Genomic DNA, 27,298 nt, shown 5'->3' with positions numbered 1-27,298 from the left:
GCTAGGTTGAAGAGTTGTGCATCAAATAAGCTGTGACCCGATTACAAAACACCTGTAAACTAGATCACAAAAAATTTCTGCTAGTCAGTCCCACTAATATCATCAATTACTTCTTCAGAAGCTTACCAAGGCATGAATTTAGCTGCAAAAATTTGTGACAAGATTTTAATCCAAGCACCATAATGTGTGGGAGCTGCCTACTAGGCAGTACAAGTCCAGAAGCGTAAGTGGTAAGGCCTGTGGTTACCTACCTCAGTGCCTGTGCTGAATGGCAGAGACGTCCAAATTTACCCGACCAGTAGGGTCTCAAGTTATGTCAGGGAAATTGAGGACAACCTGGCCTCGCAAAGCTTAAGAGGGTGACATGTACCACAGCCCTGTGACCCACTAGGAATCAAGTCCTCCCCAAATCAGGAAGTGCTGAGAAAGGAGTGTCAACTTATTGCTTCGGCAGCAACTGCTAAGTAACCTGGTCTTTTCCATGAAACAATCTCCACAGTTCCTCATGTCTGGACAGCAGCAAGAGTTGTTCACAGTGCTCCCAGGGGGTAAGTGCTTCCACTTAACATGGCTTCTCACAGCTTTGTGAACAGGAACATATAGCTGTTGGCCTGCTGCTCAGTAATCCTCTACTCTCAGCCAGGAACTTTACTGAGGAAGTGTAAAAGTGATCTCTGCAGGGGGTTTGCTGCTCATAACTGAGCAAATTCTCTCCCACTGACCAGGAGCAGACATCCAGATAAGCTGCGACTTAAACAGAAGCCCTTCTACATGCCACTTCAGCTCCAGTCTTTACAGCCTTACTGGTTACATTTTAACTTAATTATATTTTACCTTAAATTCCCTCTTCAATCCTACAACCTATTCTATGAGCCCTTAAGGACCAATAAGCATCACCACTTGTGTAAAACAGCTGCCCCAGTTCACCCCAGTGAATTTCCACTACAGACTTATTTGAATGCTGCCTGGACTTTGGGAATGTTTAGGATGAAAGATGGTCCGTAGCTGGCACTGATACATCTGCCCCTATAGCTCAGTGGTTCTCAACCTTTTTAGACTTAAGGCTCCCCACACCTTGCTAGTCTCACAGCACCCCTCAGAAAATGCTAACCTTTAGCTTCCACTCTTTTTTTTTTTTACTGTACAAAAATAATGAGTCATTCTTCTGTTGCAAAGAACTCAAAAGGAGGCTAGACAATCACCTAGCCAGGGTCGTTTGACCCCAGCATCCTTTCCTACCCATGGCAGGGGGTTGGACTTGATGATCTGCTTAGGTCCCTTCCAACCCTACCAACTATGAAACAAAGACCACAACAGGGCTTAGAAAGTTTGTCTCTCTGGATCTCTACTTGAAATCTCTTGATCTTCTTTTGTGAAGCAGGTATAGGTATTTGCACCCTTAACAGTGAGACCCTGGCTTGGAATCACTGCTCTAGCCTAATTGAGAGCACAGCTGTACTCAGGCAGGTGCAGCTGTGTAATGGAAGGGAGTGGCACTATCCATAGGCAAGCAGCAGGGTGGCCCATACACTGTTACAGTTTCAGAGACCAGGGATAAGCCAAGCTAGCTCCACTTCACAGGTGAAGGAGACACACTTATAGGAGGGGAGGAGGGCTCCTTGCATTTTTCCTGCTGTTCAGGACTCAATAGGGGTCTGACCTTGATATAATGGACTACAGGAAAAAGGGTTTCTACTTACTCTTCCCACCTATCAGAGAAGATCTTCTGATATTGAAACCAAGATGCCTGCTTAACCTGTTAAAGTGAACCTGAAACATTTCCATCAGAAATAATTTCCTCCTTTTCTTGATCTTTTTTCCAAGCAGCTTCCCATTTCCCCAGAGGAGATTTAACAAAGCTCTGTTAGGCCAGGTCCTATTCCATCTACTAAGTATATGAGGGCACATACAGCTGTATTGCTAATCAAAGAATATTCATCTAAGCCATTAGGATGCAGCTGTTATGTCTGCCTGACTCTATAGCAATAAAACTAGCAAAAATCACAGCAACTTTAACTTTGCTCATTCAGGGTCAAAATAAGGTTTAGTTAAAACTTGTATCAGTACTGGGTCTCACAGATCTAACAGATGACATACTCCAAAGTGGCAGCTCCTGCTTCCCCTCCTGTTTTAAAAGGAGCTAAAAAGTATATTTGTCCATATCTTTAGGGGTACGCAGGCACTTAAGTGCAACTCTACTCCACCCTGCTCAAGCACTCACAAGTTTTCTGTAGCATTCAGAGGATCACATTTAGAGACTATTTCTGTACAGTGAATCCTACTTTGACTTTTTAAATGTGATCTTTTGTTTATTTAGAGCAAAGACTTGCAACCCTTGTTTATTTTTCACAAACCTTGGTCCTCTTAGTTCAATTAGTAATGGCCCAGTCTTCTCCAGCTGAAACTGATAAATGGGGTTGTTTTTATAGGAATCTCTGAAATTCCCACATCCTCCAGCATTATGACCTTTCCACTGCCCATTAACCTATAGCAAACAAAACACAAAGCCATAGTATAATTAGACAGTTTGGGGTTGTTGGTTGTTTTGTTTGTTTGTTTGTTTTTTGGGGGGAGGGGTAAAATTAAGCAAAAATGAGGTCCTGGATTTTATTCTTTGGTGTGAAAAGCTGTTTCTCTACTGACCTCAGTTTCTCTTGATTTACTCCAACGAAGGTCAGAATTTTTTTCTGTAGTATTCAGAGGAGCACATTTAGAGACTATTTTTGTAGTCACTTTTTAATGTGATCCTCTGCTTATTTAGATCAAAGCCAAGGGACCCTTATTTGTATTAATAATTCAGTAACCATCTTTTCCCTTTGATTATATTATGGAGCTACTACTAGATAATTTGCTGTCTGGTAATCTTAAGTTTGATATTTGATAAAGAAGGAGCCAAAGTTTAGCTCATTAATCATACTGCAATACTTATTGTGGTGGAATACAGAGAATAGAACAGCACCATCTTAGTATTTTTGCCTTTTAAAAAGGCCTCCTCCCTCAAACATAATATAAACTGTCATTCTGTATTCACAATAACCAAGGATCAGCAATCCACGCACACACCCCAAGGGCACAGGGAAGATGGGAGAAAGGGAGGATGGAATGGAGTATGAAGATGCTACCGCATTTCAAGAGGACAAATACCAGCAGTAAAAGAGTGTTGCTCAGATCTCAAGGAAAACACCATCTGTTGGAGCATTTCTCCTGCTGGTCATTAAGAGAGAGGTTTATCCTCTCAAGATTTGCCAAATCACTCTCACCAGCTTAGTGCTGAGACTCAAGACTGTTTAAAACCAGTTATAAGCAGCTGCTTTTTCTTGCAATTACACCATTTTGTTAATGCAAAATTAAATGTATGACAAATTTAAAAAATGCATCTTTGCTTCATACTAATTGGAAAATATTAATCTCCAACAGTTGTTAAAGAAAGACACTCCTATCACATATGTTAGCAGGAATCTTAACTTATCTATGGATAGTATCTAGTGAACCCTAAGGATGTCTGTTAGGTCAGATTTAGAGCTGATTTAACCAAATGCAGGACTGATTTAAGTCTAAGAGATGGTTAGGCCTAAGCTATTAAACACATTCCACAATATAGAAACAGTAGAATAAAGAGCTTCTAACTTCTTCAGACTGTCATCTAGTTAGGAGTCATTATCTATCATTTAATGTTAAATGTGGGCTGTTAATCCTAAATACCAGGTAGGAAAAAATTTGAGCTTACATGGCATGTTTTTGTTTTTTGGATCTTGAGTACCTAGATAACATTTGGTTTTTAATGCTGTTTAATACCAAAGACTACCTCCATAAAGCTAGCAGTCCTTTATTACTGGTATTGTTGGTCTCCAGAGATGAGGAATAAAGGAACTCCCTCTTGCTGGGCTCTGATAAGCTAGTTCTGTCACAAAACAGTTCTGATCACTGCAGGGCATTTAAACAGAGCATCACAATAAGCAGCATAAAGGATTTTTCATTGTAGCTGTAACAGCAACATGCCATAATGCAGATGCAGCTTATAGTGGCAAAAGGAGTAGTCTCATTTGGGAAAAAAGCACCTCCCCAGATGACATAAGCTACACCTACAAAGGACTTTTTGCAAATGTGGTTGTCTGGTAGTAGGGAAACTTGTAGTGCAGTCCTGGTTTAACTGAAGTAAAGGATGCACAATACATTCCTGTTAAATCTAGGTGAAATTAGTGGCTGTCAAGAGTTCTTCTTGCAGGAAGAATACAAACGTTTATGAAAAGCACATGCAGAAGTGTCCTTTCCCAGTATCTAGAATTTGGCAGGACCACAGTCTATTATTCAATGAAATATACAGGGAAAAAAAAAATCTATTTCCTTACCCTTTTGGAGGTGGTATATGGTGTAGGGATCTTGGAAAAGGTGAACTTGCATACTGAATACACCTACATGGTAAAAAGAAGAATTCAGTCACATGACTCACATGTGCACTTGTGAAATTATGACCTAAAGGCACTGCAAGAGGTTATACGCATGTTTCAGCTTTGGAGATCTGAATTTCCCTTCCATCTCAGATCAGGTAAAAAAAAAAAAAAGGCTCAGTGACACTACTGGTATTATAAAAGGTGGTGTTATAGAAAGTCATAGGCATCTATATCCACAGGAATCCTTCCAGAGTGTCTATTTGTCTCACCCCTTCCAACCATCAGCTCAATGACTCAGTTCCAACTAGTTCAGAAGCCCCACAGTCAATAATCAGAGCCAGTGTTGATCTCACACCCTCAGGTTAACTGTGGCAAACATTTCAATTCGGGGGGGGGGGGGGGATAAAGCAGTACCCTACAGCATGTAGCTGCATATAGGCAGGAAAGACAGCCAAGCTGTGCAGTTAGTGCATGCGCACAAGTAACATTCTCTGTAAAGTGCTAAAGAACCAATTATGGCAAGCCATAGGCTGAGTATCCCTTTATTAAGCCCATGTCCCCTCCTCAAGATGGTAAACATAGTGCTTTTGAGATGTTTCCTGGCAGCCACTACCCACTCTAGCAGTCCCTGTTCCTCTAATGCTCTTTCTGTCTTGTTTTGCCATGCTCTGACTCAATGAAGTCAGCATGCAAAGTTCCACTAAGCTGTGCAATTAAAATACAGAAAGGAAAGGGCTGGTGCCAGTGAGAAGAACCAATGCTTAGAGTCCAGAAAGGGGCATTTGAAAACAGCAGTTAACACTCCTAGAAGCGTTGTAACATTCAAAATTGCTGTCCATGTCATCAGCCTTGCATTGGGCTGGGGAAGGGGCTCCAACCATAATTCTCTACAGCCTCCCTTTTCTCCTCCCAGCATGTCTTTTGGTGGGGAACAAGGTTAGTATTTAAACAGGAAGCAGTTCTGTTCACTCTAAAACATGCCCTACTTATACAGTACTTTTAAATGTTTCTCATTTTTCACTATTTGTGAGCAGTCACAGGATATTAAAAGAATAAAGGGACCAACAAAAGGTACTAAACTAGGACAGTGGGTTTTCATTTCAGCAGTGCCTGTCAAACTAGTCTGCATTTAAGCATGAAACCTAGGGCTGGATTGGGACAGGTGCGACTGAAATGCAACTAATTCTATGGAATGAATTTAGTGTCAGTGTAGAGGCAGTGTGTATGAGCTGTGCTTTACTACTTTTAGTAGCAAAGGAAACATTTAACGCATTGGCATGGGATCTATCAGTTAGAGAATGACCTTTAATTTTCATCATGAACATAAAGAGTTGGAGAAGCAGTGAGAAAATATTTTAAGCCATTTCAATTAAAATCCAAGGTGGGTGAAAGCTGGGTCATGTTTTGGCCTTTACTTATAAGAAATAAAAATACTTTTACCTTTTCAACCTAGTCCCTAGTGGATACTACTTCAGAAAATCCCATAAAACTGATACAGGAAGGCCACGGACTGAAATATTATGCAACTAAACCCACTGACATTATGTTGCCCTACAGAAACAGAACCAGAAAGCACTGGCCTACATGATGTCTGCCTTCTTCCAGTGCTTCAAGTCTATCATTCACACCTTCCCCGAAATAAATACATTTATCCAAAAATACTTCTTGTAAAACAGCTTCAAATAATTATTTCAAGGAACAGATATTTTACAAAACCCTGCCAAGTCATGGACACTCTCTCCCCCATGTTTTTACATTGAATGTAAATTTATTATAATATGTTTCCATGCTGTCTTTAATACATACCCTGAGAGTATAGTGGATTGTGTTCTGTTTCTCATACTGTGACACCACCAAGGTAAACGTGTGGGATCCTGGAGAGGTCAGCTTTATCTTTGTTAGATAGTGGGGGCTGTTTATCCGAATCCCATCAATATATGGAGATGGGTCAGCTGGGGGTGGAAAAAGTGCATATTACCACATCACCAAAAACCCCCAGGGTTGTTGACAATCATTAGCCATTTTGCACTGGTGTACTTTCTGCTGAGCAGTTAGGTTACCAACACCAAACAGACAACAACCAGACTACACTACAAGTACCCAGGCATGCTATTTTAAACACAACAGCATCTTTAGCTTTCTTTTGAACGTGTTTTGGAGTCTTTTCAGTGAACGCCTAATTAGCATTTGGGAAACTGGGCACAATATTGTAACTTCTTGGTGAATCAAGAATGACTCTTCCCAGGGTATGCTGGGAAATACAACTTCAGTCCTGCATCAAGGGTCCAATCCAAGTTCCAATGAACTCAAAGGGAGTCATCAGGTATGACACCTCTATTTTAATGGGCTCCAAACTGAGATTTTATGTATTTTATGCCTATTAAAAAAAAAAGTTAAGGAGGAAGTCCTTCCTAAGAGAAGTCTCTTACAGACATGCTCTTTAGGGCACGGCAAAAGGCAGTCCAGGAATCCATGTCTAGGATGTAGGCTTTAAAAAAACAAAAACAAAAAACAAAACTATTTTGGATGCTTCTAAAAATGAAGTTTTACAATATTGTTTTCTCCTTTTTGTATTGTTCCCCCTCAAATAACGCATTCACTTTTAGCACAGACTGACAGCTCTACAGTTACGGACTTGATTCCAGTGACTACCTGTATAAGAGATCCATTTGAATGACTGCATCACTACCTAATTTATTTAACATACACTATCAGACACTGACAGTGCTTAAGAACATGTCAGGAAAGCTCAGACTTTTATTGGCACCTCAGTTTTCCTTCAGGCTTATTTCTGCCCCATTAAAATCTGGAGGATCTAGCTGCTGGCTTTGAGTAGGCATAAGATCAGGCTTTATTTTCTTTTTTCATGGACTAGGTCCCTTTTAAATGCCTGGAGGTGGGGGGGGTGTAGAGGAGGGAGGGTAACAAATTGAAGCTTAGGCTTGGGAAATCCTGGTCTTTGTGCCAAACAATTAAAATTGCATTGCCCCGGTTTCATCTGAACAGATGTGGAAAAAATAATATTGCAGCTCTACAAATCTGTTGCAATACTTTAAGATAATCAAAATCTGTGAGAGGGGTTAAAAGCAGCATAAAATAAATTAGGACATAGGATAAAACAAGACTTAGGCGGATATTATGTTCAAGTTAAAAGATCTACCTGTGGGTAGAAACCCCTTGTAGAAGATGTTTTAGGCACAGATGAAATAATCACTTCACTATACCAAGACTGACTTTACCCATTTGGGAGGTCACTTTTTAGTCAAAAGGTCACATAAGTGCTGCTGCTAATACTAGTCAGAGCCATGACTGATGTACCAAGAAAGAACAAAATACTTTTAATGAAACCCTCTCTTTGGAAATACAGATGACGATCTGCCTAGATCCCAAAGGACCTTCCCTGCAGAAACAGCCTGGAATCTAAAGCAACTTCTTGGCATGGTTCACTGAACATGATGGGATCTGCCCTTTCTGACAGCTGCCACAAAAACAAAAACCTCTCAATGGGCCAGTGTAATAGGCAAGAGCAATCTACGTATAAGAACATGACTGACAATTAAAGCCCAGATTCAGAAGGAGATTTAGGCAGCTTAATGCGTTTTGGCCAGAATTTGAACCTTTCCCCTCCTGTGCGGGTTCTATGTAAAATGCTTAGCAAAGCATTCTAGGAATGAGTGCGTGCCTGTCTCCTCCTGTGCCTGGTTCCAATGACAGTGCAGTATTACCATAAAAATCAAGCACGGTTAACTCCTGATGAGGAGTTTTGGACACTGAAAGGAAGAAAGGCTCTTCTTAAGTTCAGTAGATTCTGGGAACAGGGCAAGTCTTCTGAAGATCAGAATGGTCAGCAAGTCTGAGCTATTCTAGGAAAAGACAAAACAGTGGCACAGACATCCTAGAGACTTTGCAACTTGGTCAAAAGCAAAGTCACTATGTCAAAATTTGAAACCCCGCCCCTCCCATGAATGACTCTGAACATGATTTCTTTTCTATCTTAATTAAACCATAAGCATACTTTTCTTGGCAACTGTTGTACCCATACCTGGATAGTAAACTTTTTTCCCATCTGTTTTGTACACCACCAGTGTAATGAACTCTCGGTTGTGAGCAAAGTCATCCTATAAAGAGATGATTATGGTGAGTTGCACACTGATCCAGACTGCTATGAAGGCACTGAAAAAACGAAAATTTGCATTACTGCATTTGTTTTAGCACATGGCTTGATCTGGGATTTGTATCCACCAAGGTGCTTAAGGATGCACCAAGACTGCTCCCACTAAAGACTAAAAAAATTTCAATTAACTTCACTGACAGCCCAGTCTGCTAGAGTCTCCTGGTGGTGAAGTAACAAGTCTACCACAAGTTTTTGAACTGTGGTATAGAACTAGACAAACAGCATATATTTTAACATAATATTACTCATATCCTATATGTGGACCAAACGAGAGAGTTACACTATATACATTTTTGTATTACAATGCAGATAGGTCACTTTTTAGTTCCCTACACTTGAAGAAAACACAAAAGTAACATTTATTACAATGCAGAGAAGTAGACAGCCTTCTATCCAGCTCTATGCACATGCTCAATTACAACAAACAATACAGGAAAAAAAAACCAGTATTGGTTTAGTCAGAATACATCTTAATACCTTGTCTGTAATGTGTCTGCTAAGCAGGATCCAGACTGCAGCTCCACCTTGTGGACACTGTACCTCCAGTTTGTACTGCGGATTATTAGCCAGGCTGTAGGCATCTTTCACGGGACCTTGCTTTGCATCCCAAGTGCTAATAAATACCAATAATTTGATTAATAAAGATGCTAATTCATATCTTTAAACCTACCTGCAAATAAGATAAACTGGGCAAGCTGCAATGGATAAATTGCTGTAACTGTGGCACTAGCTGCAAAAGTAGGGCTATGTAGTAAATGCTTTCCCTGGTATTTGTTGCAGCAAAGCCATCAGTAAAGCTAGATCAGGAAGAGAACAGTGGTTTGGCTCAGCAGATAAGAGCACAGACAACAAAAAGGACAAGATAAAACCCACTTCTGGACACACTCAGAAGGTAGCAAATGATTGCCATGTAGGATGCTATTACTGATATTCAGAAGGAAACCTGTGTCTTCTAGAGTAATGGTTTTCATCTTTTTTTTTTCATTTGTGGACCCCTAAAAATTTTGAATGGAGGTATGGATCCCTTTGAATTGTAAGTATGGGTATTCATGTGCTTTTGATTGATCAGTCATCTTTTGCAGACCCCTCAGTGGTCCATGGACCACAGGCTTAAAACCACTGTTCCAAAATATTGTTCCAGCGACTCTAGCTCAACTATTACACAATAGCTAGTTTGGGGGGAAAAAAATGGTCCCTTCACTTTTTTATTCAGAACATTTCATAAAACATTCACTATCTGCTCCAACTAGTTGCAGCAGCCTGGATCATTGTTTCAAACCCTCATGCTTTGCTTAGAAGAGGATGTTATAGGTGGAAGAAAAACAGAAAGAACTGAAACTCCTTTAAACAGCCTAACAAACTGGAGAGAGACACAGGCCTTTTCATAGATTCTAGGGTCGGAAGGGACCTCAATAGATCATCGAGTCCGACCCCCTGCATAAGCAGGAAAGAGTGCTGGGCCTACATTACCCCAGCTAGATACACATCCAACCTTCTCTTGAATACCCCCAGGGTAGGGGAGAGCACCACCTCCCTTGGGAGCCCGTTCCAGACCTTGGCCACTCGAACTGTGAAGAAGTTCCTCCTAATATCTAATCTAAATCTGCTCTCCTCCAGCTTGTGGCCATTATTTCTTGTAACCCCCGGGGGCGCCTTGGTGAATAAATACTCACCAATTCCCTTCTGTGCCCCCCTGACGAACTTATAGGCAGCCACCAGGTCGCCTCTCAACCTTCTCTTGCAGAGGCTGAAAAGGTCCAGTTTCTCTAATCTCTCCTCATAGGGCTTGGCCTGCAGGCCCTTAACCATACGAGCGGCCCTTCTCTGGACCCTCTCCAGGTTATCCGCATCTTTCTTGAAGTGCGGCGCCCAGAATTGCACGCAGTACTCCAGCTGCGGTCTGACCAGCGCCCGATAGAGGGGAAGTATCACCTCCTTGGACTTATTTGTCATGCATCTGCTGATGCACGATAAAGTGCCATTGGCTTTTCTGATGGTTTCATCACACTGCCGACTCATGTTCATCTTGGAGTCTACTAGGACTCCAAGATCCCTTTCCACTTCCGTGCCACCCAGCAGGTCATTTCCTAGGCTGTAGGTGTGCTGGACATTTTTCCTCCCTAGATGCAGCACTTTGCATTTCTCCTTGTTGAACTGCATTCTGTTGTTTTCTGCCCACTTGTCTAACCTGTCCAGGTCTGCTTGCAGCTGTTCCCTGCCCTCCGGCGTGTCCACTTCGCCCCATAGCTTAGTGTCATCTGCAAACTTGGACAGAGTACATTTCACCCCCTCGTCCAAGTCGCTGATGAAGACATTAAAGAGTATCGGTCCAAGCACCGAGCCCTGCGGGACCCCACTGCCCACACTCTTCCAGGTCGAAACCAACCCATCCACCACAACTCTCTGGGTGCGACCCTCCAGCCAATTCTCCACCCACCGGACTGTGCAGTCATCCAAGTCACAGCCCCTTAACTTGTTCACCAGTATGGGGTGGGATACCGTGTCAAAGGCCTTCCTGAAGTACAAGTATACGACATCCACCCCTCCTCCTGCGTCGAGGCGTTTTGTGACCTGGTCATAAAAAGAGACTAGATTGGTCAGGCACGATCTACCTGCCACGAACCCGTGCTGGTTTCCCCTCAGCATAATTTGTCCTGCCAGGCTCTCACAAATGTGAGCCTTGATGATTTTCTCAAAGATTTTGCCAAGGATGGAGGTGAGACTGACTGGCCTATAGTTACCCGGGTCCTCCTTCCTCCCCTTCTTGAAAATGGGAACCACATTGGCCCTTTTCCAGTCCTCCGGGACTTGACCCGTGCACCACGAGCGTTGAAATATTGTCTGTGATGCCTTTCTTTCTGTGATGCCTTTGTTGTCTGTGATGGTTTCTTTAATGTTCTTTATTCAAAACTGTTAATGTTGCATTAATTAGCAGGTCCCAATTATTCCTGTTGCATATCTGTTTGTAAGCAGCCATGTGCACCATGCACTTTCCAAGGAGGCAAGAAGCAGTCTCTGACAACCTAGGTTCAGACCTGGGCTCTGGGAAACCAGAAACAATTTTTGTCTTTTCTTTCCCCACTTAGTATGCACGTGAATTTGTCTCCCTGTAGGCAGTGTGGCAGAATTGGACTATTTCAAGCTGGTTTAAAGTTGGATAAGGCAGTAACTTTCGCAGATGAGTTCCTGAAGCCTAGTGTACAAAGGAAGGGAGAGAAGAGTCTCTGGAAAGCTGGCAGACAGGCAAACAAGGGTGGTGAACTCACACTGACTGGCAACATGGGGAAGATGACACAAGGCAAGACCAACCCAGAAAAATAGGAAAAGAGCTGCACAGTTTTCAGGAGGGAGACAAGAAGCCTGAATGTGACAAGACCATGCCAGGGAGCCAGCAAAGGGATTTAAAAGGAATGCACCAGCATCTTCCTGGGAGAGTGAGGGGCACTTTTCTGAAAAGTTGTTCACCTAGGTCCTTGTGTTCTCCCTTGACATACTTGTAGGCAACCATCAAGTCACCTCTCAGCCTTCTTTTGCTCAGGCTGAACAGAGCCAGATCCAGAAGTCTCTCCTCATAAAGGCCTGTTCCCCAGGTCCTTGATCACACAGGTGGCCCTTCTCTGCACCTCTTTGAGCTTGTCTACATCCTTCGTGAAATATGGTGCCTAAAATTGGACCCAGTACTCCAGCTGTAGCTTCACCAACACTGAATAGAGGGGGAGAAGCACCACTTTGGATCTGTTGGCAACACATCTGCTGATGCGCACCAGACTTCTATTTGTTCTGTTGGCAACTTTGTCACACTGGTGGCTCATATTCATCTTCCGGTCGATTGTCACCTCTTGGTCCCTTTCAGATGCAGTGTCAGCCAAGTGAACCACCACCCACTGTACAGATATGGTGAGGGTTCTTCCTACCCAGATGAAGAACCCGGCATTTGTCCCTGTTGAACCTTAAACGGTTTTGTTCAGCCCATAGAACCAGCCTGTCAAGGTCTTCCTGAATCCTTGACCTGTCCGCTGATGTATGCTTGTCCCCACAGGTTGGTATCATCCACAAACTTAATCATTGCACTTTTTTACTCCCTCATCCAGGGTCATTAATAAAGATCTTAAAAAGCACAGGCCTGAGCACTGACCCCTGTGGTACACCACTGGAGATGGCCTTCCAGGATGATGCCACCCCATCAATTACAACTCATTGAGATCAGCTGCTGAGCCAGTTCCCAAACCCACTTCACTGTAGCCTGGTCTAGGCCAGAACTCTCCAACTTAACTGAGATGACTTCATGGGCAACCGTATCAAAGACCTTGCTGAAATTTAGGTAGATGACATCCACCTCCTGTCCCATGTCCAGCTGTTAGTTATAAAGGGACACCCGGTTTGTTAGGCATGACCTCCCCTCTACAAAGCCATGCTGGTTGCTTTTCAATACCCTACCAGATGTGAGCTTGTGGTTGATGGCCTCCTTGACAGTTTTTTTCAAAGATCTTCCCCAGGACCTAAGTCAGACTGACCGGTCTATAGTTGGCAGAGTCATCCCCCTTTTCCTTCTTAAAGATGGGAATCACGTTTGCCTTTTTCCAGTTGTGGGGGACAAACTTCCGAGTTCCACGTCTCCTCGAACAGCCTCGCCAGAGGCACTGCTATGAGCTTGGCAAGCTCTTTCAGCACTCTTGGGTGAAGGTTGCTGGACCAGGAGACTTGAAAACATCCAAATGATCTAAGAGTGTCATCACCTGTTTTGGACTGATTTTATGAGGACCACTGTCATTGCTGTATTCCTTGCGCCCCTAGTTTGATGACCAGTTCTCGCCTGATTTCAGGAAAACTGATGTGAAGTAATTATTAAGGAGCTCTGCTTTTCACAGGGGTCAACTGTGGGCTTCCCCTCTGTGTCCAGTAGGGGTACCACAGTAGAGCTTGATTTTTTCTTGCTCCCTATGTCCCTATAGGTAAAAATTCTACTATTTATGTGCCCTCACAAGGGTTATGATTAACCCTGCAACATCTTTAAACAGAGTACATCGTCTACGGTCAGAGGAGGGGCACAGTATTTTCAAACATAATCCAGACCATAGCTGTTAAATTGGGCCATTCTGCCTTTCCATTCAGAACCTGACTCCATCTAATGGTCACATCCCAGGGACAGAGGAGTACAGAAAGGAGGGAAGCACCACATCAACAGTTTTAATCATCAGTGTAACATGCACTAAAAACCAAACTTATTCAAATGTTGGGAGTTTAATATCAGAAGTTTCTGTGGACCAACCTGTGAATACATGTAGATTCTTTAAAAAGACTTGGGTTCCAACTCAAATAAATAACATCATAATACTGGCAGAGATCCTCCCAGGTAATCCAGAATATCCCTACAAAAAAAAACATTTTTCATTGTTTTAAAATAATATCTTGGTTTTATTCATTTTGCATGACCCTCATTCCAAAAACTATGGGATCTGTATAAAACCTAAATTCCTTGCAAGTCTTAATATAGATGCTTTCCCTCTCATCAAAGTAACCTCCAGAACAGGCTTGAATGGTAAACTGGAGCAGTACTAAGACCTAGCCACATGGTTACTGTATGTGCCCATCAGCAAGGCTGCTGGTTTTCCTCAGCCATTAAGATATTGTCCATTCTGGAGCACTGAGCTGAGGCGTGAGAATCCCCATCACCTCCGAAGAACTGGTTTCCCTCCGCTTGACCATTCCAGTTCCCCATTTTCTACCTATTTCTAATGGACTTTTGGTTGAATAGAGTGACAATATGTCCTGGATTTCATATGCTGCTGGGCTAGTTTGTGTAAACTGCAGCAAAAGTCCTGGGATTTGGCTGCTGCAAGCAGAGGCGGAGGCTGCTGCCACCCACAGTGCCTGACCCAGCTCCTCCTAAGCAGAGACTGGAAGGTGGGTGGGGGCAGGCTGGGCTGGGCGCTGCTCCTCGTGCCTGGGGTGGGGTAAGCCAGGGCTAGGGAACCTGCACATGGAGCCAGGATGGCTGCTGTTGAGGCCTGGGCTGCATGTGGTGAGGGAGGAGGGACTACTCCCTGTCGGGTCCAGCCTCTGCCCAGCCCTGGCCTCTGTGCTGTCCCAGTCTGCCCTCAGGATTCCTAGGAGCCATGGGGTCAGGGTGTGTGCATGCGTATGCAGTGGTGCCCCCCCCCAGTCTCAGATTCCCTTAACCATAATCTGGTCACCCTAATTAGAAGGGACTGCCACTTATCCAGCACACAGTCCCAGCCCCCCCGATAGGGAAGTCCATCAGCACGGCAGTACTTGAAACCTCTCCCTGACATTCTATTCACTCAACATCCATTTGGCTCCTCTTTAGTACACCGGCATTTGCTTTATTATAATATTCATGTGCAATTAGTAGGCTCTCCCACATAATCCAACTGCATCCATCAATGACAGAAATAGAAACGAAATGAGCTTAAATTCTCTATATGCTAGCAGTACCCACACAAAATCCTAACACTGAAGAAGATAACTATGCATCTTTTTGTATCAGTTATCACATTTGTACATTTGCTGGTGAGACTGGTTAGATACAAATCCAATCAGAAAAAAATTACGCCCTTTAAATTAACTCAGTTTCAGAGCCTACAGATTTAAGCTGATGGACTGTCAGGCAATAATTCATCAGTAACTGATCAATTTGCTATGTTTCCTGAAAAATCAAAGCCAGACAGCCAGGATAGTGGTATTCTGCTAAAAAGTCAATGCTTTTTCTACCTGGCTCATTATACCATTCAGAGCCTGTGTGTCTATCTTTCGCTAAAAAAGATGTGATAGACAAAGCTGAGCAGAAAGGGATGCAAATGAGGATACAGAAGAAAAGCTGCATTGTTTCTGAAGCTGAACAGTGACTGGGACATTCAGGTACTGGCAACAATTTTGCCCTGTCACAGGCAAGAAGACCCTTGTTGATTTCCCAAGCACAACACATACTATATCCCTGTGGAAGGTGTGTTCCAAAACAGCACCTGGCATTGGTCAAAACTATTTGTCTAGGGAATTATGGAGTACTACTATTGGCATGTCAAAGAAAAATCCTGACTATTTCTAGTTCTCCAGGCAGCAACAGCCTGCAACCAAGGATTTGTTAGAGCATAGCATAAAGGAGAAAATACTGAAAGCAAAATTGCAAGCCTCAAACCTCTTCGGGGAAAGGAAATGAAAACCTGTTGCTTGTGTGTCATATATGGATACCTAACCATGAATGCTAGGGAACAATCTGATTAAGTACAGAAGATCCATTAGTGTACTGGTGGACAATATTTCCTCTCAATATGTATTAAATTCCAAGGTTAGCAAATACACAAAGGTTAAAAACAGAGCAAAAGTTATCGTTGACTAGATTTCAGGTAGGCTGTAGAGAGGTGATTAGTTAATTCTGCAGTGGGTTAAAATAACCAAATACTTCCATCCCTTTGCCATTTAGTTGGTTTAGTATCTCATTTCCTTCTTTTGCTTTAGTTCTTCTCTCTCCCCTTGCTATGTGAACAGCTGAGAAAAAAACCAAGGAAATGCAAACCCTCACCAAACCCTCCAGGATCTCAACTGCCTAAAACAAACACTGGAAAAAATTCTGTAGTCTCTTGAAGCCATCACTTATTTTAATGTTATAACCAGCACTAGTTAAGAAACAGACAAACAGAAGTGGAATTTGAGATGACAGCACCCTGTAAGTCACATTACCATTGTCAATCTTCTGAGCTGTCCTGGGATCGAAGTTTAGGTATTTTTGTAGGTCAGGGGTCCAATTTTTCATATCATTTTCACTGTATCTTCCTTTCCAACGTAAGTGACTCCAAGGATTTTTCAGCTGGAGGAATCGATGTCCCTAAAAGAGCAGTTAAAAAAAAAAAAAAAGTGACCTGCTTTATCTTGTTGGGACATTCTTCTTGCGCAAGAGATTGGCTAAAGACTTAAGAAATACAATGTCATTAGTTTTTGTCCCACTAAAGTTTTGAATGAGATAAAAATCAAGTATCTTGTCTGAGCAAAATCCCACTGTCTCACTGGACAGTTATGCTTAGAACCATCCAAAAGGCAGCCTTTTAAACAAAATGGTCTTACTAGATACCTTATATTCTCTTATATCCAAAACAGCATATGCATGGGTTGGAACTAAACCCCACTTCTCCCCTTCCTTTTCAGACATTACTCCTGTTGCTGTTGTGATAAGAACATCTCCTTTATGAAATCTGGCCAAAAGAGAGAAAGAGACTGCTGAATTTAGTTGCATTTAGCACGTGTAAAATGAATATAGTAACATTACACTTATTGTATACTGAACTCTGGTTATATCCTGTCTGTTACCAAGACTCTGCTTTACAGATGCAGGATACAAGTACTCTTGTCTGAGGTAGGTACTATTGAAAAAACCCAAGAAGAGAAAGTCCAAGTGACACTTTTTTTGGTATTTAAAGTGTGGGATGCAGCAGAAAAAGACAACTTTGTTTCTCAGTGTTCGAGAAACCTCATACTGATTATGCTGTTTATTAAAGATATTCTTCATGATATAAATCCTCTCCATTTTTGAGATATACAGAGAATGTCAAACGACCAAATTAAAGTAGCAATTTTGAAGGCAAAAGTTTAAAAGACCGGAGGTGAAAGGTATGTTGGCAAGAGGTATGTTTCCCACATTCCCATGACGGCCATCTGCACACTCAAATGGTTCTTGCCTGTATTAGTGTAAAGCTGGCCTCCAACACTTTAAGAAGGCGGGATGCAATCCAGGGATATGACTGCAGCACAAGTTGGAGTACCCATGCTATCTTTAATTTACCCAGCATATGTAACAACAGTGACAAAATGTGACATGGTTAGAACAGTTTAGCAATTCAAGTATCCTGTACAGCTCATGCTGAAACATGCGCTGATGTGTCTTCACTGCTGTTACCCATGCTACTGATCTATACCTACACTTGATACAATCACACTTTCAGACTGCATCAGCAGTCACTGGAGATCACAAATCCTCTGAAGAAAGGAGTGGCAAAATGCACTGACAGAAAAAAAAAGGTAAGTGTATACAAGTCTTGCTTGTCTGATCTTCAGCAAGCTAATATTGCTTTTCTAGTACATTGATAATAGAGAACAGAAACTGGTCAGATAAAAAAAATAAAAAAAATAAAAAATAAAAAATCACACAAGTCTGGGGGAACTAGAAGGAAAATGCAGTTGGAAACTATACCCAAGATGCCATTATCCCGAAAGAAAGATGTACCAGATTTGAAGACTAGCATCATGGTCCCAAGAGGAGCAGTGCACCCCCTAGCCCTCACACATCTACTAATCTCCCATTATCAAGAACTTCTGTGGCATTATTACAGACAGTTCCCTGCATTTCTTTCCATTATGAAGGCAGCTCCATTATGAAGTTGCATGAAGTTGGAAAACCCTGCTTCTCCTTATATTATTTCCAGTACCTAGCTTGGGGGAGGATACTGGCTTCCATTCCCCTCGACTTCAAATCTGTGCCCATCCATTCCCCACAACAAATCAGAAGCTGCTAACAGAAGAGAAGTGCTAATTTTTACAGTTCTATTAAAACCTTGATCTACACCTAACAGAAAATCCTCCTTATTGCATAAAATTCTACTGCCAAAGTCACTGCTGACTATTCCTCTAGTGAATTCCATAGGGAAGAAGAGAGAGGGACTCTAAGGCAGCACGCGCTAAGTGAACATGATGCCAAGGACAGAGATGATTGTGATTTTACACACTATTTTTTTTTGTAACGAACACACATTCCCAGTTACAGACTCCTATCACATTGAAAAGAACAAAATGCCTACCTCTGATAAAGCATTCTGAAAGTACCATCTTTATTGAAAGCTTGGTTGTCTGAATGCATAGCAATTCTTTCAGGTATCCAACCTGTCAGTGCATGGAGATCAATATTCTGAAATGAAAACACATTTGCTCAGCATATTATAAAGAACTGTTATCATTTTATAAAGAACCTTTCTGTGTAAACAGAACTGTTTTGCACCCTGAATACATCTTATTTTCTTCAAATGAAATAGGTCAATGGCTCCCACAGTATCTTCCTAAAAGAGAAGATACTACAGTATCTTCCTAAAAAAATGTCAGGAAATGAATTAATGGAACATTATGTTCAATTAATACAGTTTGGAAATTCTTATGTGAAGTGCATCCTATACAAGAAAGTTTATCATCTCAAAATGGGTGACTTGATAATCAAGTATTATCCACTGGCATATTTGGTTCACAGCTCTGTCCCTGAATGCACGTTCCCAAAATAAAGCCCTTTAGAGCTTATGTGCATTATAAATTATTTAGACTTTGCTCTAACCAGTCCCCAAGATACAAGGTATAAATGGGAGAGAGGCCTGCAAAACAAAGCTATATTAATTAGCACTGACATAATTTGCAAACAAAAAGACTAAGCTGTTTTTCTACTTTTCGCCAAATCAAGGTCTAGAAATACTCAGATACAATTCCCATCTTGTCTAAAGTCAATACTGGTAGACAAAACTCTGGAGAACAACAAATCAAATGGAGTTATGTCCTCCTTTTGATAATTCTGATGTTTATTAAAACAAATCCTACAGGTCAAAGTGCTTCCTCAAATAGCAAACTGAAGAATGACAGGAAAGGAGGACACACTTATGCTGTTCTCTCTCACTGAGAGCTTCTCTGTTCTCTGAACTACAATACAATGGTACCAACTTGAACAAACTTGCATGGCCTTTATTCTTTACACACACCCAGATTTGAGACTGTCCTAATAATCAATAAGAGATTAAGAAAGATGAGCAACTAGAACAGTCAGTGAAATCTATTTTTCAAGGTACCATCCAGTATGTGAACCTTGGTATAAAACTTAAAAAAATATGCTGTCAAAGGTCAACAGGTAGAAAGCATTTCTTCATATGAATACGGACAGTTTACTCTGTTCTGCAAAACAGACCTCGTTCTCTTTGTAAGAATGTTTTGCATCCCAGATTAAGACACAGCACTGTATAATGCGGTTATTAAAGAAAACTATATGAAGCGCAGGTTCCATGACTCTAAAAATTTGTGCTGTTTGATGGAATAATTTATAGACTCACATACTGTATATTCACTGTATTTGCACTTTATATTCAATTATAGTAAATGCTTTGTGCATTGATTCCCTACCTGTGCAATCCACCTAATGCATCTTATCAGCAAAAATGACACCGGGCACATCTATACATGTGCTTTGATGTACGTTAGCCTATTTTAATGCATGTGCTTTAAACCCATGTGCTTTTGCTAATGTGCATTAAAATAGGCTAATGCACCTTTTTCTAATACCTAACAATGGAGGTACCAAACGTAACGCACATTACCCAAAGCAAATTAAATGAACGTGTAAATGCGCCCACTGAGACCAAAAGAGACACTGCTACAAGGCAAAAGGTATGGCTTTATGAAAGATACTATACAAGAGCCTGAAGAATAAGTGTGCATACTTTTCATAAACTCCAAATATTAATGCGTTAGCTGTAACCAGGTGGACAGTATCACAGAAATCCAGTTCACCCAGTTGGACAACTCTATTTGCACTGGCTATAGCTAACTGCATGCTTAAATATTTGCATGGTCTGCAACAAATTTTTTAGTGCACTTGATCACAAAATGCAATTCTCAAAGTTTCTCACTATTACAAAGAAAATTATCTGCTATGAGATGACCAACACAATTATACTTTTTTTTAAATCTCCTGTCAAAAATAACCTGATACTTACAGAATTTGATCCAGGAAAATCATATCCACCCATAACCTTCATGTAAGCTTTTTCTATCAGAGAAACCCACAATTCATTTTTGTTGTTAGAATAAGAGCAAAGAAGTTCTCCATTATGGTCTACAGGCAACTGGTCATCAATTATAACCTAAGCAAAATAAAAAAAACCCCCCAGAAATTATCTTGCAGCTGATAATTCAGAAGTTTTAAGTTTCTTTTAAAACACAAGAACTCTTCATAAGAACATAAAAATTGCCATTTACTGGGTCAGATCATAAGTCCATCTGACCCAGTCTCCTCCATGTCACAGTTGCAGAAAAGGAGAGTGAATTGTGTCTGACCAGAGTTTATTTATTTTTTTACACTGTTCCTCTCACTTGCAGCTCTCAGCATTTAAGGTCTAGGAAGTTCTAATTCAGAGGCTGTATTCCTAACTCCCATCATCATATTTGCTATCAAACTGCTAGAAACCTGACCTTTGTTCCACAGTTAAAACTGAACAATCAAGTCATGACACAGCAGGGTAGCATACTAGGGAGAGCACCTGACTGGTTATCAGGAAGCCCCGATTCTAGGAAGTGAACTTTGGAGTGCATCAGAAAAAATGATTAGTTTATTCAAAGGAAGGACCACCTCTGGGCTAAGGCTATGGCTTTAATGTTTAATAAGTTTTATGATAGGGATGCAGAAAAAATGGAAAACAAACACTCACAGGAACAGAATCATCCTATAGTAGGTGACAATCACACCTACTGCAGTCTCCTACTAGGGAACACTGTCCGAGTGGCAGGAGCCTCATGTGGCTCAAGACTGTCACCTGACACATGGGACACTGCACCCATGACCTTCAACTCTCATTCTTAGCACTTCAAATATTCTCCCTCTCTCTCACTGGAAAATCCAAATTACACAGTTTTGAACCACTAACATTCTATTTTAAAATTAGCTGAAACCTGCAAAACATTTGCAATTAAATTTTTATTACAAAAGTATTTCTTTAAATGCAGGATTTGTAGTTATCCTATGACTGAATACTTTAACGGAATCAAAACTTCTCACCCTCGAAAAGGCTACATAAAGCCGTCCATGTGTAAACACAGGCTTAGGAATATAAAGACATTTTGTCAAAAGTCTGACCTTGTCACTTGTTTATAGTCATAGAATAAGAGGGCCCTAGTACACATGAGGAAACTGCCCCCTTCAGTGGTTTACCTGCCCTTTTTAATGATTTCATTACATAACAGTGTACACATTTGGTGGCGAGTTACAATTTAAATGATTTTACAGAGGAGCAAACTAAAACACATCCCATGTATTTTAGGTTGCTACGTAACAAACTACAGAGATATTCCTCATGTGTACAAGGGCCCTATCTGGAGAAGACAATGGGGATGGTGCACGGGGAGCTGGAAGTCTGAGTGTGCTCGGGGAATGCTCAGGCTTGGTAGGCTTCTTGTATCCCATGTACCATCTGCGCCACCTTCTCTGGCTGCCAGCACACCCAGCCGCCCTCCTGGGGCAGCAGATCGTTCCCAGGCGGTCCCAGGTGGCAGGGATGGTGCACAAAGCGCTGGAAGCCCGCCAAGCCCAAGATTCCCCAAGCATTCCACGCACTGCTGGATCTGGTGGGTGCTGCCTGTGAGCTGGGGCTACACCTGCACAGCTAGCACCCTGCCTGGGTGGCCCTGGGGGGCACCACCGCCATGGAAGGAAACACCAGGCCCCCCCCACCACCCACAGCTCAGGGGCTGTGTGACCTGGTGGCAAATTGCAGAGGCAGGATCTGCCAAAGAAAAAGTGGTGAGGGGCTTCTTTTTTTCCTCCCCCCCGGAGTCTAACTGTGTCTCCCACAACCAGCCGGCAGGTTGCGCAGAACCTGAGCTGCAGGGGACCCTGATGCTTCCCTCTGTGGTGGAAGTGCCCCCCGGACAGCACCCACCTGCTGATATCCCAGCTGGGTGGTCCCAAGGGGTGCCGCAGCTCACCCCCCGGTTGCGGATAGGCCAGCAGACTCCAGGGGGAAAAAGAAAAAAAAAGCTGACCCCTTACCATTTTTCCCCCCTGGGGCTTTACTCTAACTCTGACTTGTCTGCATATTTGTTTGAAATGCCTTAGGATCTATAACAACACACTTATTCTGTTTGTCCGGAGCATTCTGATTGGTTGTTTCAGTAAGCATTGTGATTGGCTGCCGAGAAAAATCACAGACAGAATAAGCCTATTATTATTATTATTATAGATTAGACAGAATAGTTGTTTCAATATGGGCAATTTTTACTCCCGTAGTAGTCTACTGGGTTCACTAACATCTCTGCCTTATCCAGATATTCATCTCTAAGTGCTATACACAATTAACATAGCACATTTTTATGGCCCATTTTTCCATCATATGTAATCTATTCACAAGAGAATCCCAATGCCTTCAATGCTTCTAACTCAGAGTACCAGGTTGCATGATAGCATGATTGGACACCAGCAGTCTATCACACATTGTAAAACCAGAATAAATTTATCAAAGTAAAGGATGTTTTTCAGTTCCAAAGTCTCAAGTTTACATAATAATTATGCTGTTCTTTCTAAAAGCTATTTACCTTTCTAGGGACACCATTGATATGAAGCTTTACCATATACTTCCCACATGGGTTATATTCAGGTTCTCCTTTTTTATTCTGTGGGTAAATTATGCTACAAAGAAAAAAAGGTATAAATTACTATATAGTTCTAAATCATCTACATGATGGCTGGAAGCATTACATTAATTTGATCTATGCCTGGGATGTACAGTTTATGCTATCATCTGAAGTTGCCAGAACTACTGTATAAAACTATATTTTAAAATAAATTTGAGTTTGTTTCTCAAACAAGATATGTATACATTATACATGCATTATACTTGCTGCAGTTACTCTCCATTTAATAGAAATGGAAACAACTCAAGCATCAAGTCATTGACTGACAGATAATCCAGCAATTGTAGCAAATTCTTTTAATGGTAAATACATGTCCCTGAATCCACAGGAAATCAAAGAACAAAGACATTTTCAGAAGGCCATTGCTTAGGGATAGTTAAAGGAAAGGTGTTAAAGAAATACCAATCAAAACACAAAACTGAAAAAAAACCAAGCACATCAGCCCTGATCGTACAATAAATATTATGTGGCCCGATATCATGTGGAGCTCACCACAGGTTCAAGCCTATCACAAACAATGTTCTCTCAGGTCCACTTAACAATACTGTTGCATCAGTTGTGCAGCAGTTTCTATACTTTACTATGTCAGCAAGTCAATGATTCATGCTTACAGAATACCAAAATGAGATTGTTAAAAAAACCCAAATTGTTCATAAATTGAGACCTTCATTTTATGCATCTCCCTATAGGTTGCTTCATTTTCAAAAGTGGTGGGAGCACACAAATCTCAGAGCAGGTCAGGAGAGCAGCAGATATTCAGCAGCTCTGAAGGTATGACCACTTTTAATCTAGTACCAAAATGTCAGATATCCAAGTAGTCACACTTGAGAATTTTGAAACAGACATCTTAAATTTTGACTTAGTTATAAAAACTGTGGTACCTCAGCTTCATGCATACACACCTATATAAATTTAAATGATCACTTCCATAATATAGTCTTGTTGCAGTTATAACCTAAACCATAAGGCAGGTTTTAAAAGCATGCACCATTACCAACAATATTTTATGTACCTTGTAATTAGCTTTTTGTTGTACCGCCTCTCATACGCTGCGCTGATAGCCAGTGATGCCACAAAGGAACAATCAGATACTATTGTCTAGGAGTGAAAAAGGAATATTCAAAATGGTCAAGCAGCAGTTACTTTAAGGAATAAAAAAGAGTTTTGAATTAAGGGAGGCACTAAGTCAGAAGCAGGAATTCACTGGAGGACAACCAGAGACAAATATTTCCTGAGCTTCTGTAACATATTCACACACATTTGAGACTCTTCTTTAAATCACCAATTTTGTGCAACTTGAGCCCAATGGAAGAAAAGACTCACTTTTCAAAAAGGACTTCAAACAAAGCCTTTATGTTAGGAGAAGCCCACTGCACTTCTAAAGGTCTCACTTTTACTCCCCTTTACATGGCTTAAATTTGAACTTACTCTCACAGGAATATGACTAAGTATTTTGACAGGCTTGATCAATTCAAGGCTTGATCAAAGGTGTTTGTTGTGGGAGACTCCATCCTGCGGGGCACTGAGGGGGCAATCTGCCGCCCTGACCCCTTAGCCGGGGAAGTCTGCTGCTTCTCGGGGGCCCGCATCCGAGACATTGCGGAGAGGATCCCGCAGCTCCTCCGGCCCACAGACCACTACCCCATGCTCCTTATTCACGTGGGCACCAATGACACGGCTCGGAGCACCCCCGCCAGGTCATGAGGTGCTACAGGGAGTTGGGAGCGGGGCTTAGGGGTCTGGGAGCTCAGGTGGTGTTTTTGTCGATGCTCCCAGTCTCGGGCTATGGGCTGAGGAGGGAGAGGAGGATCCACGCAGTGAACCGAAGACTGTGGAGCTGGTGTCATCGGCAAGGCTTTGGCCTCCATGACCACAGCCCACTCTTTGGTGAGAGAGGCAGCGAGCTGCTGGGAAGAGATGGCCTCCACCTCTCTTCCCTGGGGAGGAGGCTCTTCTCAGCCAGGCTGGCTGACCTGCTCCACCAGGCTTTAAACTAAGCCCGCTGGGGGATGGGGGGACTACTGCCACTGCTCGACCTGGTACTGGCTACGGGGGATGACCTAATCGGCGACCTAGTGATCGATGGGAAGCTGGGTGACAGCGACCACAAGCTGATCATCTTCACCATCCGCCGTAAAGCTGGCAAGTCAGTCAGCAACACAGAAGTCCTTGACTTCAGAAAAGCCGACTTTAACAAGCTCAAGAGGCTTGTCGGTCAGGCCCTCAGGAACCATGACCCCAGGGAGATGGGAGTTCAAGAAGAGTGGTTGCTTCTCAAGGAAGCGATCCTCAATGCACAAGCTAAATCTATTCCAACATGGAGGAAAGGCAGCAAGAAGGCACAGCAGCCCTCCTGGCTCTCTAGGGACCTAGTGGACCTCCTGCGGCTAAAGAGGAAAGCCTACAAAGGGTGGAGGACGGGATTCACCTCCAAGGAGGATTATTCTGCGCTGGTCCGGTCCTGCAGGGAGCAAACCAGGAAAGCCAAGGCTGCAACTGAACTCCAACTAGCTTCAAGCATCAAGGACAACAAAAAATCCTTTTTCAGATATGTGGGGAACCGGAGGAAAAGCAAGGGCAATGTTGGACCCCTGCTAAACCAGATGGGGCAACTGACACCCAGGAAAAAGCCAACCTATTAAATAGGTACTTTGCGTCAGTCTTTCATCAGTCCCATGGGACGCCCATGCCTGCTATGGGACAGGGAGATCCGGGTGATGGGGATCCGCTACCCTCCATAAACGCTGACCTTGTGAAGGAACACCTTGAGAAGCTGGATACCTTCAAGTCAGCCGACCCTGACAATCTGCACCCCAGGGTACTCAAGGAGCTGGCGAGCGTCATAGCCCAGCCCCTGGCACGGATCTTTGAAAACTCCTGGCGCTCTGGTGTAGTGCCCGAAGACTGGAAGAAGGCCAATGTGGTGCCGATCTTCAAGAAAGGGAGGAGAGTGGATCCGGCTAACTACAGGCCCATTAGCCTGACTTCTATCCTGGGGAAGATCTTAGAAAAGTTTATTAAGGAGGCCATCCTTGATGGACTGGCCCAGGCTAACATCCTAAGGGATAGCCAGCATGGGTTTGTTGCGGGTAGGTCTTGTTTGACCAATCTCATTTCCTTCTATGACCAGGTCACCTATCACCTGGACAAGGGAGAAGAGATTGATGTCATATATCTTGACTTCAAAAAAGCTTTTGATCTGGTATCCCACGATCACCTCTTGGCCAAACTGGCCACTTGTGGCCTTGGCTCCACCACGATCTGCTGGCTGGGAAACTGGCTCCGTGGTCGGACCCAGAGGGTTGTAATTGATGGCAGTCACTCATCATGGTGCCCTGTGACCAGTGGGGTCCCTCAAGGCTCTGTCCTGGGACCCATACTATTCAACATCTTCATTAACGATGTGGAGATTGGAGTCAGGAGTGGACTGGCCAAGTTCGCCGATGACACCAAACTTTGGGGCAAAGCATCCACCCCAGAAGACAGGCGGGTGATCCAGGCTGACCTTGACAAGCTCAGCAAATGGGCAGACGAGAACCTGATGGTGTTAAACACCGAAAAATGCAAGGTTCTCCACCTTGGGAAGAAAAACCTGCAGCATCCTTATAGGCTCGGCAGTGCTACGTTGGTTAGCACTACAGAAGAAAGAGACTTGGGGGTCATCATTGACCACAAGATGAACACGAGCCTGCAATGCGATGCTGCGGCTAGTAAAGCGACCAAAATGCTGGCGTGCATCCATAGATGCTTCTCGAGCAAATCCCGGGACGTCATTCTCCCCTTGTACTCGGCTGGAGTACTGCGTCCAGTTTTGGGCTCCACAATTCAAAAACCATGTGGAGAAGCTTGAGGGAGTCCAGAGGAGAGCCACACGCATGATCAGAGGTCAGGAAAACAGATCTTACGATGACAGGCTGAGAGCCATGGGACTCTTTACCCTGGAAAAGCGCAGGCTCAGGGGTGATCTGATGGCCACCTATAAGTTTATCGGGGTGACCACCAGGATCTGGGGGAACGTCTGTTCACCAGAGCGCCCCAAGGGATGACGAGGTCGAACGGTCACAAACTCCTGCAAGACCGTTTCAGGCTGGACATAAGGAAGAATTTCTTTACTGTCCGAGCCCCCAAGGTCTGGAACAGTCTGCCAGCGGAGGTGGTTCAAGCACCTACGTTGAACACCTTCAAGAGTAAATTGGATGCTTATCTTGCTGGGATCCTATGACCCCAGCTGACTTCCTGCCCTTTGGGCAGGGGGCTGGACTCGATGATCTCCTGAGGTCCCTTCCAGCCCTGA

General features: G+C 42.8%; 1 protein-coding gene across 4 annotated transcripts in view; it reads right to left on the bottom strand.

Annotated features, from left to right (window-relative positions):
- Positions 1 to 27,298, bottom strand: part of CAPN7 (calpain 7) — a 44,947-nt gene that overhangs the window by 5,111 nt on the left and 12,538 nt on the right. For 3 of the 4 annotated variants that reach the window (XM_090046402.1, XM_090046401.1, XM_090046403.1), the window contains 12 exons: positions 24,017 to 24,102; positions 22,906 to 22,999; positions 20,316 to 20,462; positions 18,372 to 18,478; positions 16,652 to 16,772; positions 16,264 to 16,408; positions 13,835 to 13,934; positions 9,043 to 9,178; positions 8,434 to 8,509; positions 6,198 to 6,343; positions 4,350 to 4,412; positions 2,355 to 2,485 (listed from right to left, as the gene is read on the bottom strand). In XM_090046402.1, the coding sequence (XP_089902528.1) occupies positions 2,355 to 2,485; positions 4,350 to 4,412; positions 6,198 to 6,343; positions 8,434 to 8,509; positions 9,043 to 9,178; positions 13,835 to 13,934; positions 16,264 to 16,408; positions 16,652 to 16,772; positions 18,372 to 18,478; positions 20,316 to 20,462; positions 22,906 to 22,999; positions 24,017 to 24,102 (1,352 nt within the window). Of the gene's footprint in view, positions 1 to 2,354; positions 2,486 to 4,349; positions 4,413 to 6,197; positions 6,344 to 8,433; positions 8,565 to 9,042; positions 9,179 to 13,834; positions 13,935 to 16,263; positions 16,409 to 16,651; positions 16,773 to 18,371; positions 18,479 to 20,315; positions 20,463 to 22,905; positions 23,000 to 24,016; positions 24,103 to 27,298 lie in introns of those variants that run through there. The other variant, XM_090046404.1, reaches the window with a different exon arrangement.

The sequence above is a fragment of the Crocodylus siamensis genome, chromosome 5, assembly GCF_052110815.1.
Source record: "Crocodylus siamensis isolate JL-2025a chromosome 5, ASM5211081v1, whole genome shotgun sequence".
NCBI classification, from domain to species: Eukaryota; Metazoa; Chordata; order Crocodylia; family Crocodylidae; genus Crocodylus; species Crocodylus siamensis.
The sequence above is the reverse complement of the archived record's forward strand: the minus strand, read 5'-3'. Positions and strand labels throughout refer to the sequence as shown.